Genomic DNA, 15396 nt, shown 5'->3' on the forward strand with positions numbered 1-15396 from the left:
CAAAACCAGTCACATGGGTCACTTTTTTTAAATTTAGTTTTATACATCATCTGAAAGCTGAATAAATAAACTTTCCATTGATGAATGGTTTGTTAGGACAATATTTGGCCGAGATACAACTATTGAAAATCTGGAATCTGAGGGTGCAAAAAAAATCGAAACATTGAGAAAATCTCCTTTAAAGTTGTCATTTATGTTCGTGATTGTGCGGCATTCACTCACAAAAATACATGTTTTATATATTTACGGTAGGAAATGTACAAAATATCTTCATGGATCATGATCTTTACTTAAAATCATAATAGTTTTTGGCATAAAAGAAAAATCGATAATTTTGACCCATACAATGTATTGTTGGCTATTGCCACAAATATACCCGTGCGACTCGAGACTTTGGTTTTGTTGATCCAGCGTCACATATTGACAATGCAGAGATTTGGTAAGCGTCCGAGTCCTTAGGGGTGTATACGTCTTTAAAGGGGAAACATCCCCAGGAGAGAAATATATCCGTAACTCTAATAGCTCTCAGTGTTGCCATTACTTCTAGACTAGAGTAGCGCGTTTGGTCTCAGCAGAGGAGATTTATCCAAGAGTTATGTCAGAATTCACTCAGGAAGGCTTTTAGATGAAGTAATGGCCAGAAAGCAGTAATTTTCCTCAAGTATCATTATACTTCTCCTCTGTTCATCATTTATCTTAATGGTTTTATTAGGGGCAGTTGTTTAAAGTGTAACTTTTCAATCTGTTTTGTATTGTTACAGTGTCGGAAGACAAAACATTTACTCTTTCTCTGTGTTACCTAAGACAGAGAAATTCCCGTTTATGTGATCACAAATGTCCAATGGATGAAGCAAAATGCGTCTTTTGACAGCTTTCGTGAAAACTACAGATTGTATTTGCGCATTTTTGTATCCCTGTCCACGGACAGTCGGATCGGCGGAGGGTTATTAACTAAACAGTTATTGTAAGATGAATTATTGTCTACTCTTTAAACCGCATTATGGTAAAAATGTTACACTATGGCAACATCTTTTTTACCTGTGCGCGGCGGCGTTGTGCTTCGGAAGGTATCGATTTTAAATGTCTTCCTATAGGTAGCCGAGTTTTATTAAAAAAAAGTTATTTTGCCAGGTGTGAAGTAACCTCTTTAATGAAAAGCATAATCAAGCAGATCAAGAAACTGCAATTTGCATTTAAGTAAGATTTACAAGGACAAACGAATCAGATGCTAAACCGTCATTGCAATAACTGAGATGTTATGTAATGATGCCTGAGAGTGAGAAGTTGAAGGTCAGTGTTATGGCAGGGAAATATGATAGTATCACTATTTCCTTTCCGATAACAAATGGTGCACAGGATCCACTCTTGACTTTGGTTCGGCTAATAATCTGACATCCAGGGCGGAAAACAATTACTGTAATCTATCCTTGACTAGATGGACATGGGGATAGTTTGCCAAGGGACTCGGCAGGGAAGATAAGGTGGCGATGCAAGGACATGTCTGAGATCGCATCAAAGATACCCGGAAGAGCTGATGTACATATAAAATTAAAGGCGAAGCGGATTGAATGCACTTTCAGTGGGAGTTTTGATTGTTAATTGTGTTTTGAAATCTTAGCTTAACTCTAGTGGAACCAACAGGTGAATGTGTGATTGTGCAGAACTGTGCATCAACAAGAAAAACAACTGTTTTTCAATAACAAAACCTTCGAACCCATCAAAAGTAGGTTCTTTGAGTTGATGAGCTCCTTTGTAAAGAGGATTTGAAGATTTGATTTGTACTGTGCAGCTCAGTGGAGCAGTCATTTCCAAGAAACCCTGGATATGTTGACCTTGGTTAGCTGCTGACAGCTGCTCGCTTTTTAATTAATTAGTGTTTGAAAAGCGATCTAAGCCCGAATAGGTGTTGAAATGCCTTTGTCACACATGTGGAGGCTCGGGAAAATGTTAAATGACTAATTATAGATGTAAAATGTCAGTTCGGTGGCATAAATAATAATTTTAGGAAAGTTTGGTTTGACAGGTAATAGACAGTAATTGTGGAAAGCCTGGTCTTTATTGCCTATATATATATATATATATATATATATATATGGATGCATTGGGGATGCGTAGAACAGCTTATTTTACAGTGCATTATGGATATACTGTATTTATGTGCATTTGCCAATACAGGTTTGCTGATGTTGCATCCAAGCTGTTTGGGTGTGAATTACAATGAATGAGATTGTGTTTTAATGGGTTGTCTGGTGCATTTATAGTCTGATCTTAGCTTTATTGATGGCGTATAACATTTCGTGCCATTTGCGATGCTCAAGAAGCGATAAGCAAATTACTTGAGATGTCTAAAGTGATTGAAAGATATGCTGAAATATCATTTGTGATCATTTCCAATGACAAATGGCTTTCGGTTTCAAAACAGTAATCTGTCGCCATCACCATAATTCTGGTGAGTAGCTATTTCTGCCAAAATTTTGAATTAATCATGTGCATTATGATTTTATGTCAGTGTTTCTACTCACGTTTATAATGATAGAATGTCTCAGCACTGTTATGGGATGATTTGTCGCAGCTGAAAACGAACGTGATCATAACTGAAGTTTTAAGGTTTAAGCTAAAAAGTAAGTATTATTACTGCAATTAGCATTATGTGTAATTTCAGTGCGTTTTAATGTACCTTTAAAAAGTGGTTTAATGTCATGTCAATGGTTAAGGTCAACAGTCCTATCCTCAGTTTTAATGTTTTGTCACTTGCGGAGCGTCTCATTTGCAGGTCTCGCGTCAAATTATTTATTCAGCATAAACCTTTTAAGTAGAAATAGGTGCCAGAGAAAATTTCCATCCACAGAATAATTGGATCTAGGCGTGCCTATGTCAATAGCGTATTCAAATTAATGCTAAACAAGTTCATGTTGAAATCTTCTAGTGCTTTTTCCGAAATACGTTTTTCATTGGTTTTTATTTATGTATGGTGATGTGCTGATCCAGTGGGTGGTTAATGGATGCTCAATAATGAAAGTGAGGTTCCATTAGGTGTTGATAGAATGATTTCATTTTCAACCGGATACTGTGGGTGTATTAATCACCCGCCATTCTGGACCTGCGTCCTCCAGATATTCAGTTTAGTAAAAAAATTTTTTTAAACATTTTCCAAATAAAAAAATTATATATATAAAGAGTTCAGATGCAAAAGCCTCTAAGTGCCATCTGAAATTTTCTTCTAGAATGTTCATTTTTATCAAGCTTGTATATTTAAGTTCACAAGCTTGATAAAAATGAACATTCTAGAAGAAAATTTCAGATGGCACTTAGAGGCTTTTGCATCTGAACTCTTCATATATATATATACAAGTCAACTTCAGAAAGTACTTATGGGTGACTGGCATAATTCTGGCATAATGCTGTTGATTGCATACAGTATATAAATTCGACTCAGTATAAATTCAATCCCTCAGTTTAAAAAAAAAGAAAATGTATACATTAATACTCTTTGAAAATTTGTATTATACATGTTTGCATATGACCATAGTGTGATTGAATAACTTAACTTAATAACTTAAGCTTGAATAAGCTATTTTTAGAATAGCATCAATAGCTTTATTGATAGCATATGACATTTTGTGCCATTTGCGATGCTCAAGAAGCGATGAGCAAATTACTTGAGATGTCTAAAGTGATTGAAAGATATGCTGAAATATCATTTGTGATAAATGGCTTTCGTTTTCAAAACAGTAAACCGTAATTCTGGTGAGTAGCTATGTATTATACATGTTCGCATATGACTATAGTGTGATTGAATAACTTACTGTATCTGTGTAAAGTTGAATTCAATCAATCTACTTCAGTGACTTATTATATATGCATGCATATTTTACATGCAAGAATACCAAAAAAGTTGTTGTTTACATGTATTACCACCTCTAAAATGTTGGTTTACTCTAGACTTGGTTTACCCTAAACTTTATAGCTCAAATAAATAAACAGGTAGGCTATTTTTACTTAGTAATTCATCCTAAACTTGCAGCATGCATTTCAACTTTCTGGATACTGGTGTTGCTGCAACTGTGATTTGATTGTGAACTTTTAAAGAAAAAGAAAAAGATTGTTATATTCTGTGTCTAGCAGCATTATGCCTCCAATACTGTCTATAAAACGCATTGTACCCCAGACCATTCCTTTAATTATAATGTTCTTTGTACTTTGAAATGATGATACATCTCAGGAACCAAGAGAAACTGGTCGTTTTAAATCCAGGAGATGTTAATGGTCCAGGATCAGCTGTATAATAACTAGTGCAGAGTGGCTATAACACATGCTTTTGATCTGCTACTTCTGACTTTTTGCACTGACAATTTGATATAGAGCTGATTCTGGTTAGATTGAGGATCACAATTATTTATTTATTTTTTAAATTTTTTTTTAAAGAGATCATAATTCTGAAAAGACAACTAATATTTTTTTTTTTTTTTTTTTAAGATTCAATGACTCACCTATAAATATACTTCACTTGTTTCATTACTGGATGAATCAGCGTTTTTGAACGAATCTCTTGCATGCATGATTCAATGACTATACATTTTTTAACGGTCACATGTCGCCACCTACTGGTGTAACGATGTAATTGATACAATCTTTATTTGAAGCTCCAAGTTACTTTCAAAAGGTGATTTACTCTATTATTTATCACTATACCGTAAACATCATTGTTTATATCCCAACTATAAACTTTTATCCCACTGCCTCTCTGATCATTTCAATTATTGCAATACAGAAATAATGATACTGTGTGGTTGAAAAGACTGTTTGTGAAGCTGTTTCATATCTGTACATGACATCTGCTCTCTCTGGGTCAGAACACAGATCTGAATGTTTGCTGTGTTCGTACTTGTCAAAGGTCAAATCTTTGTCATTAAGGAATAAGATCGTGTGGATGTTTAAGATTATGTAAGGGTGGGCAAACATCATATTTCATTCATATTCATAGGCTGTCTGAACTCTCAAATTTAGGCCCCTCTTCAACAAAAATGCTATATATAAATCTATATCTCTATAGGAAGCTGTTGAATGTGCACTTGCATGGCCTCTCTAAGACTACACCTCAGGTTTACACAAAGTCAAGAGCTCTACCATGTTCTCTTTTCCCTGTGTCATCCACTTCAGGACAAACAAAAAAAATGTTCTGCTCTGTTATGGGGAAACACAGTTGTTTTCTATGAATATTCAGAAATCCCAATGCCAAAAATATCACAGATGCAGTTTTAAAGTGTAAAATTGCTTTTGCTATAGTTCAATGTGTTCAAAATATGACTTCAAATCACTCCAATTTAACATAATTTATGGAAGCTCTAATTTCCGTCCCTGTTCCCGAGTTCTAGTCACTGTCACGTCCCATCACCAGGGTTCATTTTCAGGTCCGTGTTCCCATAACTAATGTGACGACCAGGAATTGTTTGTGTTGCTTTGCATTCATTAAGCATTTATTAGTTCGCTGATTTAATGACATGCACCATTTACAAAGGGAAAAAGATGCAGCGAAAGCATTTTCCACGATGTTTTCAAATATTCAGAGTGGACTAGTTATTATTATTATTATTAATAGGTTTTACATTCCCAACAAGACTTCTGTTTGACCTTTGACATGCTGGGCTACATGCACGTCTGGATTAGCCCTAAGGACCGTGCCATTTGTCTCTGCATGCATGTCAAACAGCCACTTTCCTCCCATAGGGAATACCTTGGCAGACGTTTGCGGCCTAAACACTTCCCAGAGGCATTTGACAAAGTCTGCTTCACATCCAGTGGTGTAGACATGCAGCACAAGCTGAAATCTTCCCCTTGTCAAGGTTGACAACTGAACAGAAGTCCTGTCCCCCCACCACTCCTTTATTAATCTCACTTTTTCATTTTACCCATATATTTTCTGTTCGCAGAGCACTTTGGAAATTGTCGACACTGCTATACGTTTCTGCTCTTCTCTCTCATACGCTTGATGATGGTTTATTTTTTTCAATGCTGACAAGTTTATTTACAATCTGATTTCATGTTTTTTTGTTTCATCTTTATTCCCCTTTTAACTAGTGAAAAGGTCTGTAGATTTCAAATCTAGAGGAGTAAAATTATTCCCTGGCAAAGACAACAGCAACAAGTTTTCTATCTGTGAGTCTACCCTTTGTTACTATTTTATGGTAAATCTGTGTTACTCGTCTGGAGTCGATTACAGCAAACAGTGACCGTAAGATCATTGCAAGATCATCTCGTGCTGATAAGCATTTATCGGCAGAATCGCAGATGAATTTCAGTTCCCATGGAAATCTCACAAGCAGAAGTTTCCAGGCGATTTGATTCAACACCCCACTGAGAGTTATTTCCTCAAAAGCATGAATGGCAGTTCACCGTAAAATTGTGATTTGTACCCCATAATGAGGGAGTGACCTTGTGGCTTGTAACCCCATTTTTAAATCAGCATCCGGTTAGGTTTAGCTTCTCCTCGTTTCACTTTCACAAACAAATCTGTTTCATATTATCTGCAGCTGAAGCCCTTTGGCCTAAGAGGTTATATTTATTTAAATTATGGATTTTCTCAAGAATAGAAAAAGCATGTTATGCAACAGACATCAGAGATTTATGAGCATAGTTCACTTAAGCATAATTACGTAATTTGGTTAAACAAGACAGCGACATGTAACTCAAATTCATGTTTCTTCACTTTAATGTTCCAGCATGCACTCCTATGTCTCTGTAACATTCAAAATCGGCGTTTTATTTCAATGACTGTTTAGTATGTATTCAATTATTAAAAATGGAGCCAGTCCTGTAGATATAAAAAGCTCTTTTAATTCCCTAAATCAGGGGATTTCAAACTTGTTGATGCCTCTAAATATATCATTAGATTATATTTATATGATGGTATGGAATAAATAAAATATAAAGGCAGATATGTTGTCATGTACAAAGACCCATTTACACTGTGTAAGACAAATAGTAAACATGATATTAAGAAGACGTAAAAACAATTTTTATATTGTTTTTTTATATTGTACTAAAGACAAATGAAATCACAAAATAGGGAAAAAACTGTAATTTTAAGCATATATAACCATGAAAATAATCTTGTTTATAGTGTTTACAATAAACTTGTGTTTTTATAGTGATATTAACTGTAAATCTGTATTTATATTTATTTTTATTGTATATTTTTTGAAGCCCTCTCCTGGGCCCTAGTTTGAAACCCCCATAATGAAAGATTTCCTTGTAAAAAAAAATGTATGCCATCCGGTTAGAATAGACTTCATTTCTTCTGAAAGACAGTCCAGCAAATGAACTGAAGATCTGCAGCTACAGTCACACAAACTACAACAGCATGTCTCCCGTTAACTAAAATATATAAAAACCTGCAATGATCTTCAACAGCGTCATGTTTGTTTTTATTGACTCTTTTATTTTGTTTGGTTTGCTTGTGCTCTTCTTATTTTCCGTTGAATGTAATTGTGTTGTCAGTGAGTGCCATGTTTTTCGATTTCGGTTAATTATTTTTTTTTCATTGCTTTATTTGTGGATCGTTATCTGCTGATATTGCTTGCATGACCAATCTCCCTTGCCATTTCCAAACCAGCAGTTTCTCTGTCCGTCAACAACACAACACAGTGAGCAATGTTTGCACCATGCGGTTCTAATCTAGTACCCATTGTGAAAGTTATCAGACTAGATTGCGGCTTTCAAACACGGGAAATATCCACTATTTCATTATTTTTCTTGTCACTTGCATATTGTTGGGAATAATGCACTGTGAGCAACCCTTCCATTATGTCGGGCATTTTCCGTTAGAAGAAGCTTGTAATGCTTCCATTTTACTTTTACTTGTCATAGCTATTGAGGTAATTTGAAGCCTTTTAAGCCTTAAGTATACTTCGGCCATGGTGTAATTTCCGTCGTCGGTCGGTGCGCGTACAACAGCGTAAGATGAATGTTGAGACAGGAGAGTCCACTAGATGGCGATATGCACAGTTGGGATGTACTGTGCAGTAGTCAAAGAAGAGTGTGTAAAGAGCAATACAAATCAGCATTTCCTTCTCCATCGTTTTTGTTTTGTGATTGGAAAAAATATGAGATGGGAGGAAAAATAATTCTCTCGCAAATTTTTTTCGTTTCCCTATGAAACTTTGCGTTCGCTCGCACAACTTTTGAGTTCTTTGTCAGCGAATGCAAAGTTTCCCGGGGGATCGCAAATGTTTTGCATGGGAACGCAAAGGTTTTGTGATCGAACACAAAGTTTCTCAGGGGGAACGCAGAGGTTACGCGAGCAAACAGTTTTTTTTAAGGGGAATGCAAAAGTTTTGCAAGAAAACGCAAAAAAAGCATAGAAATATTTTTTTTTCTCCCATCTCATATTTTTTTCATCACCATGTACCTTTAAGGGCTCCTTATCCACCCGCGCTCATCAGCGTTTGAGTTTACTTTGAAAGCTGTACGGACACGAATGTGCTCGAGACGCAGCGGAACGCGGAAAATAAAGTTTACTCGGGACTTTAGATGTAGTGTTTAAAACATTCTGGTGAAAATGTGCTTTCAGAAGTGCAAAACATTTCTCAAACTCATGAGGCAAATAAAATGCAAAAAACTAAACGCTGAAAATTGCTTTCAGTGCAGTTTAGCTTTGAATTTGAAAACAAACTCTAGATTTATAGCGTATTGTGAGACACACCTTCAGATTGATGGTCTTTTGTTATATTAATATACTGGGTATAATGGTTTAAAGTGCTTCTGGCACTGTGTCGTTCATAGATCCCTATTAAAATGGCCTTAAATTGAACTCTGTACTTCAGGATTACTGCTTACATATCAAGTGGAGACAAGAGAAGTGACTCGCCTCTAATGCTTTTGGAATATGTTTTAAATATGCTTCTGAGAAGAGCCCATCTTGCTTCATTGTTAATGCAACTTGCCTTGCTGCGTTCAGAATCTAGTGTTAGAAACCAAATGAGCCTGAGGCGTAACATTTCTGTGTGGAACAAAGTGTGTTCATATTATATAAATGTTGGTTTTCCATGACATCATGCAGTTAATAGAATTAAGATTGAAAGTTTGCGGTCCACTAAGCAATCGCTGACCTTTTAGGGGAATTTCATGTTACTTTGATTGTAACCCTAAACGTACAGTATGGAATAAAACATATAAAACACACACAAACGTGTATACATATTTTAACGTCTTACCAATTTAACATTCTCCTAGGTTACTCTTTTCAACTTTACGGAGCCGCTGCGTAACGGAAATTCACAAAATAGAATTTAATGAATTCAATTTTTTTATTAGAAAGTTTGAAAATTTAATTAGAAAGATTGAATTGCCAAATAAGTCAATTAAACACACCAGTTTGAGCTATGATGCCAAAACATGGTGTTTTAAAGGAGCTGTATGTAAGAAATGTATTTCAATTAATCATAAAATGGCCCTGATATGTCACTAGACATTAAGAAATCATGTTCATTTCAAATACTTATATCACTGACAACAGTGGTCCGGCCAGGATATTGTAATTTAAAAAGTGAAGTTGCAGCCCTCAACTGATGTTGATGTTGTCATGTTGTGTTTTGGCCTGAAGCTCCGCCCTCCACCTATCTACCAATCACGAAGTCAGTAGTGTTTCGGCATCGGGGTTGCCAGTTCTGCTCTAGTTACCACAGCTACGTAGCAGCCGAACGTTCCTGCTGGATCCTGCAGCCTATCTGGCAACCTCGAGTCAGGGGGAGGGGAGGGGATACACAGCTCTACAGTAATTTGAAAGTGATTGCAGTACCAGTTTTGGGCACAATCTTACATACGGCTCCTTTAAGTAATGGTGCATTGCATTTACATCTATTCATTTAGCAGACGCTTAGAACAATAGAAGCAGTTAAACTAACAATAGTGAGTTAAGATAACTTGATTTCTTTATTAATGACAACATTAGGGTTTACAGTGTAAGTTGTCCAACATGTGTGTCTGGTCCTGCGCCTTTAGTAATGTATCATTGTGTCTGTTTAAATACACTGTCTCATAATCAAAACATCAACTAATATTTGTTACCTAAAATGTGCATTTAATACTATTTCATAATTTTTTTTCCTTTTAATTTTTATACATATTTTTTACCTAAAAAGTGTTATTATGGTTATTATGGTAAATTGTAACTTCATAGAGCACTTGCTTGCTTTTATTTAGTCACGTTCTAAATCTATAATCAGCTCAGCTGAATTTCATCTTTATTTAAAGTACATTTAAAAAGATATGTAAAATATCTTAAATCTGCTGTATGTAAAAAAAAAATAATAAAAAGTACCGTACTAAAGTATAAAAATACCGTAAAATGCTTACAGAGATTTAGGCAACATGGTTACAAGTTCCAAACTTGTTTCTCAGAAAAACAATAGCCAGTTATTCTGCTTTGAACCGTGTCGGAATGTTTGTTTTTGTTGTGGTCTGTGTGACTCCGCCCACTGCCAATTTAACCAATAGCATTTCGACACTCCGGGTTGCCAGTTGGCAGAAAACACAGCGTACTGCAGCCATGGAAGCCAGAGATCGCATATTCTACCCGACCTAAAAAGCCTTGGATAAAAAAATGCAAATAAATCAACAGATCAACTTACAGTGTAAAGACCCGTTCACACCAAAAATTATAACTATAACGAAAACGATATCATTCTGTTTATTATAAGCTGCAGTTTTGTCGTCTGCCTCTTTAAATGCTGGACCTCGTTACATCAGAGTGGATTCTGATTGGCTGTCAATGTTTTTATCATTCATCATCTGGGAAAAAAAAATGGTTCTGAAAGTGATTCAAATGATATTGTTCTCTGAGCCGTTATTATTATAGATGTGGTGTGGACTCTGATATTATTTTATATTTAGAATGATTTTTAGAACTATATCTTTATCGTTACAGTCATCGTCCTTGGTGTGAACATGCCATGACTTAATGTCAATTGCAAATGTCATGTCAAATGTCCTCAATCTGGCAACCCGCGTGAGTGTCTCTAAGCCATTGCTATCTCTAGCTGTCAATATTACAGACTGCATCTTTAAGTATTAGCTTTCAGTAATACTCCAGAACTGCAAAGTGGAGTTTTTTTTAGTGAAAGAATATTAACTTATTCATTCATTCCTTGTAAATTTGCGTAGATTTATTTCTATTTTCTCTTAAGGCTGATCTTTATAGTGTTTAAGTAATGAATTATGAAGGCCCATATAATTGGTTTCAACATATTGATTGTTTGCACCAGGTATATCTATGTTTTACAGTCAAACCAGCTGGTATATTACTTTTTTTGGCTACATGGGAACACATTTTGTCAATAATTTGGCATGACACCATGGATGCACATTGATCATGGAGTAAGTGAGTGCATGTGACTGCATGCTTGTTTGCTTGCTCACCCTGCTTATGTGTTCACCTGAACGCCCCATATTTCCCCACGCATGCTGGCGATGTCCAAGAAAGGGCATGAAGCATTGAGTATTTATATAAAGCTATGTTTTTATTTGTGATTTGTTTGTGCATTGGCTACATGAATCAATTAAAAGTAATCTGCACATAAGTCTTTGATCAGAATTATTCAAAAAACACTTTTTCTTGTGCAAGGTAAGCGATGTGATTCAGAGTTAAGAGAGTTTAGCTAGGGATGTGTTTGTGTGTTTTGAATCTATGCATGTTTGGTTGAATGTGTGAGAAACAGTGTCAAAGGAGTGTTTCATCAACTGTGTGTGTGTGGGTATGTATTTGTCTGTGTGAATTAGAGGGATGCGGAGAAAGAGAGGCAGAGGGTAAGTTTGAGGGAATGAGAATAACAGGTCTCACGGAGAGTTCTGCCTCTCTGACTCTTGATTGAGCTCTAAAAGCCCTGCGGGTTTCATACTCCACTAGCCTTGAATGTGAGAAAAAAAGGCAACTTTTCTAAACATAGCAGAGGAATCATTCTAAAGGATGACCTGGGAAAGAAGTGGCCTAAAATAACCCCAAACTTCCAGCAGAAAGGCCTGAATTCTCCCAGGGTGATGGATGGTGAAAACTGCAACATGATGCTTCAGCTCAGAGCCTGTTAGAAGAGAACAGCAAGTTAAACGCCAACACTGTCCCCTGACCTCAACACGTTCTGATTTATTTCTTTATTTTCACACGGCCAGTTGGGTCCTATTAGTTTTCTTCAACAAAATAATGCCGTTGTCAAACGACTGTGTTTTGATGTACGAAATATTAGGGAAAATGTTTCATATTTATGTTTATTTATGTATAGTTTTATTAATATCTTGAATTTGCTTTTAGTTTTTAGTTTAATTTGTTTCATCTTTAGTAATTTTGTCATTTTACTATTATTTTTTTCTTTAAATATTGCTATTTAGGTTATTTTTTTATTTCAGTTTTAATATTTTTTCAGTTGCTTCAACTTATTTCAGTTTCTAATTTTTGTTTAAAGTTTTTCAACTAATATTTTATTTTATTTTATTTTATTTTATTTTATTTTATTTTATTTTATTTTATTTTATTTTATTTTATTTTATTTTATTTTATTTTATAATTAACATAAATATTTTTAATAGTTTTAGTTTTGGTTAAGTTTCTAATTTTTGTTTAAAGTTTTTCAACTAATATTTATTTAATTTATTTAATTTATTTAATTTATTTAATTTATTTAATTTATTTAATTTAATTTAATTTAATTTAATTTATTTATTTTATTTATTTTATTTATTTTATTTATTTTATTTATTTTATTTATTTTATTTATTTTATTTATTTTATTTGTTTATTTGTTTATTTATTTATTTATTTATTTATTTATTTAATTTTATTTTTCAATTAACATAAATGTTTTTAATAATTTTAGTTTTGGTTAAGGATAATAACCCTGTTTGAGGAGAAACTAGTTTAGTTAGTAGCGTCACTATTTTGAGTTATATTTATCAGTAGCTCAGCGTATTTAATCTGCACTTATGATGCTTTCAAAATATTGTAGCTTTTAAATTACACTGCATCTGTAAATGTACCAAAAAAAAGCTTTTCTTTATCATTATTTTTCTTCTGACTGAGAGGCTTAATCACAAAGGTCGACTGAACAATACAATATAACAAGATATATTTCTTAAGTGAATATTTACATGCACTTTTACTTTTAGCCCTTTTCAGTTCATTATGTTCAGTTATAGCTGAAGAAGTTTCAACAAATTTCAACACTGAAGGTAAAGGAGTTACATCAGACTATAACTGGTCACAGATTCAATCAGAAGAATAAATGATCCTGCAGAAATCATGACTAATTGAGATTGAAAAAAAATATATTTAGAAAATCACGAGGCGTTTTCACGAGGGAGACGAGAGCGAATTATCTGGCTACAAAGACTACAGAGTCTGTCATTTTGGGCACTTTAAACACATTTTAAGTGGTTTTTATCAACACAGGCTCACATCCAAAAGCAGGGCTGAATTTGATCAAGCTTTCTCCTGAAGGGATACGTTCAAGATATCAGTCCACCCGTCAAAAGACCCGTGTGTCGCTGAAGGCCTCATTACACCGCAAATACGCACAAAATTGACACTTTTGTAGACAAAATTACAATAAACTCTCCCCAAAAGTACTTTTTCTTCAATATCCAAAGATATCCAAATAATGTCTTTATTATTTTATTTTTCTTGAAATTTTGAAGGCATTACGATTACAGTTTGGATCTGAGTTATAATTATCCTAATTTATGTACACACCCATGTAATGTCCATATATGGTAATGCTCATCCATGTATTGTTTTTGTACATTTTATTACTTGCATAAGCGGGCATGAACTGAACTTTACTATGTTCAACTATATGATTCGTTTTTAGGGTAAACATACGTCGCTGTCGGGCAGAAACGTCATATGTCCAAAACCGTGGAAAAAACTGTTTTCTATTGGTATTGCTGGTATTTATATGGTATATGGTATTTATATTTATATATTTATACTTTATATATGGTCAGACACTTTCATGTGTCTCATTACATTATTAACATTGTACCAAAATCAAGCCCAATTGGAGTGTTTTGACCAGCAAATATGTGTTAGTTTGAGGATCAAATGGAGTTTTCATTGGTTGAATATTTACAAAACCCACAGACAGACGTAAAAGCTGTCCAATAGTAATGATTTATGGAAAATAAAATAAAAAAGACACAATATGGAGATATATATATGCACTGCTCGATTGTCAACTCAACCGACTGGGATTCAACAACAAGCTGCAGGCTTTAATGTAATTGTTCTTTCAGAATAAGAGGGAAAATATCATTTTGTGTCATCTTTCACATACAAGCCGAGCACCATCCAGTGCACTCGTAGAGCTCAAAGCATCACAGTGTTTGCTAGCTTCACAAGCACCTAAATCTGTAACCTAAAACCCACGCATGTCTGCAAATACACCATGCACACATGTGCAGAGACAACAATGCTTTTTTTTAACATATTCACACCACTCCTACACTCAATGATTGTCACTGAATGTTGTTTTGAATCAAACAATCAAACTTTTTTTTTCCTTGATGTTCAGGGTTGATTTGTTTTTGTTTTTTGTGGCCATTATTTGAATGGATGAGTTGAGTGGTGAATGAAGAAATGAATGAAAGGATAGATAGATATACAGTGATTATACCTATTATCCACATATTACAGACATTCATCAGAATCTGTCTCTTTTTGTGTGTCTTAACGCAGACCATGTTCATTTCTTCATGTGTAGTTTTTGTCATTTGCTGTTGTCTCCACCGATTTCACATTCATCACATCCTGGAGATTTCCATTCAAGTTAAACTCTGGCAAGTCGAGATCTTTTTTTCCACTGAGGTAAATAACCCATTTTTGAAGCACGGCAGCTGGATATTATAGGCACTGTGCGAACGCATTAATGGATAAATCATGCCATGTAGACACGGTGTATGTAATATTTTATATTGAATTGTTAGACTTTATAGACATACACTCTAAAAAATGCTGGGTTGTTTTAACCCAATTTTGGGTCAAATATGGACTAACCCAACGTTGGGTTAAAAATGCAATTTAAAAATGGACAAACCCAGCCATTGGGTTACATTTTTTAAATTGCATTTTTAACCCAACAACCCAGCATTTTTTTGAGTTTACACAAAAGTGAGGTAGTTAAAATGAAATTCTTTTGGGAAGTCCCGTAGTTTGAAATGCTATACCATAATTATTTTTATGCATTACATTTATTTACATATTATCTTAAAATCTTGGTTAAAGTCCATGGACTTTGCATGTCAATTGTCAGGTAAAGTGGGAGTTGCTTTGAAGTAGTAAGCATGGATTAATGGCACGGATATTAATGGTAATTAACTTAATCACAGAGTGGGCTGAGTATATCAATGTTCAAA

The 15396-nt window shown here is 34.5% G+C and overlaps 1 protein-coding gene across 1 annotated transcript in view; it reads left to right on the forward strand.

Annotated features, from left to right (window-relative positions):
- csmd3b (CUB and Sushi multiple domains 3b) overlaps window positions 1-15396 on the forward strand; it is a 466880-nt gene that overhangs the window by 227365 nt on the left and 224119 nt on the right. The window contains exon 8 of the mRNA XM_082185594.1: window positions 6079-6156. Coding sequence (XP_082041720.1) covers window positions 6079-6156 — 78 coding nt within the window. The remainder of the gene's footprint in view (window positions 1-6078; window positions 6157-15396) is intronic.

The sequence above is a fragment of the Leuciscus leuciscus genome, assembly GCF_965113295.1.
Source record: "Leuciscus leuciscus genome assembly, chromosome: 12".
Lineage (NCBI taxonomy): Eukaryota > Metazoa > Chordata > Actinopteri > Cypriniformes > Leuciscidae > Leuciscus > Leuciscus leuciscus.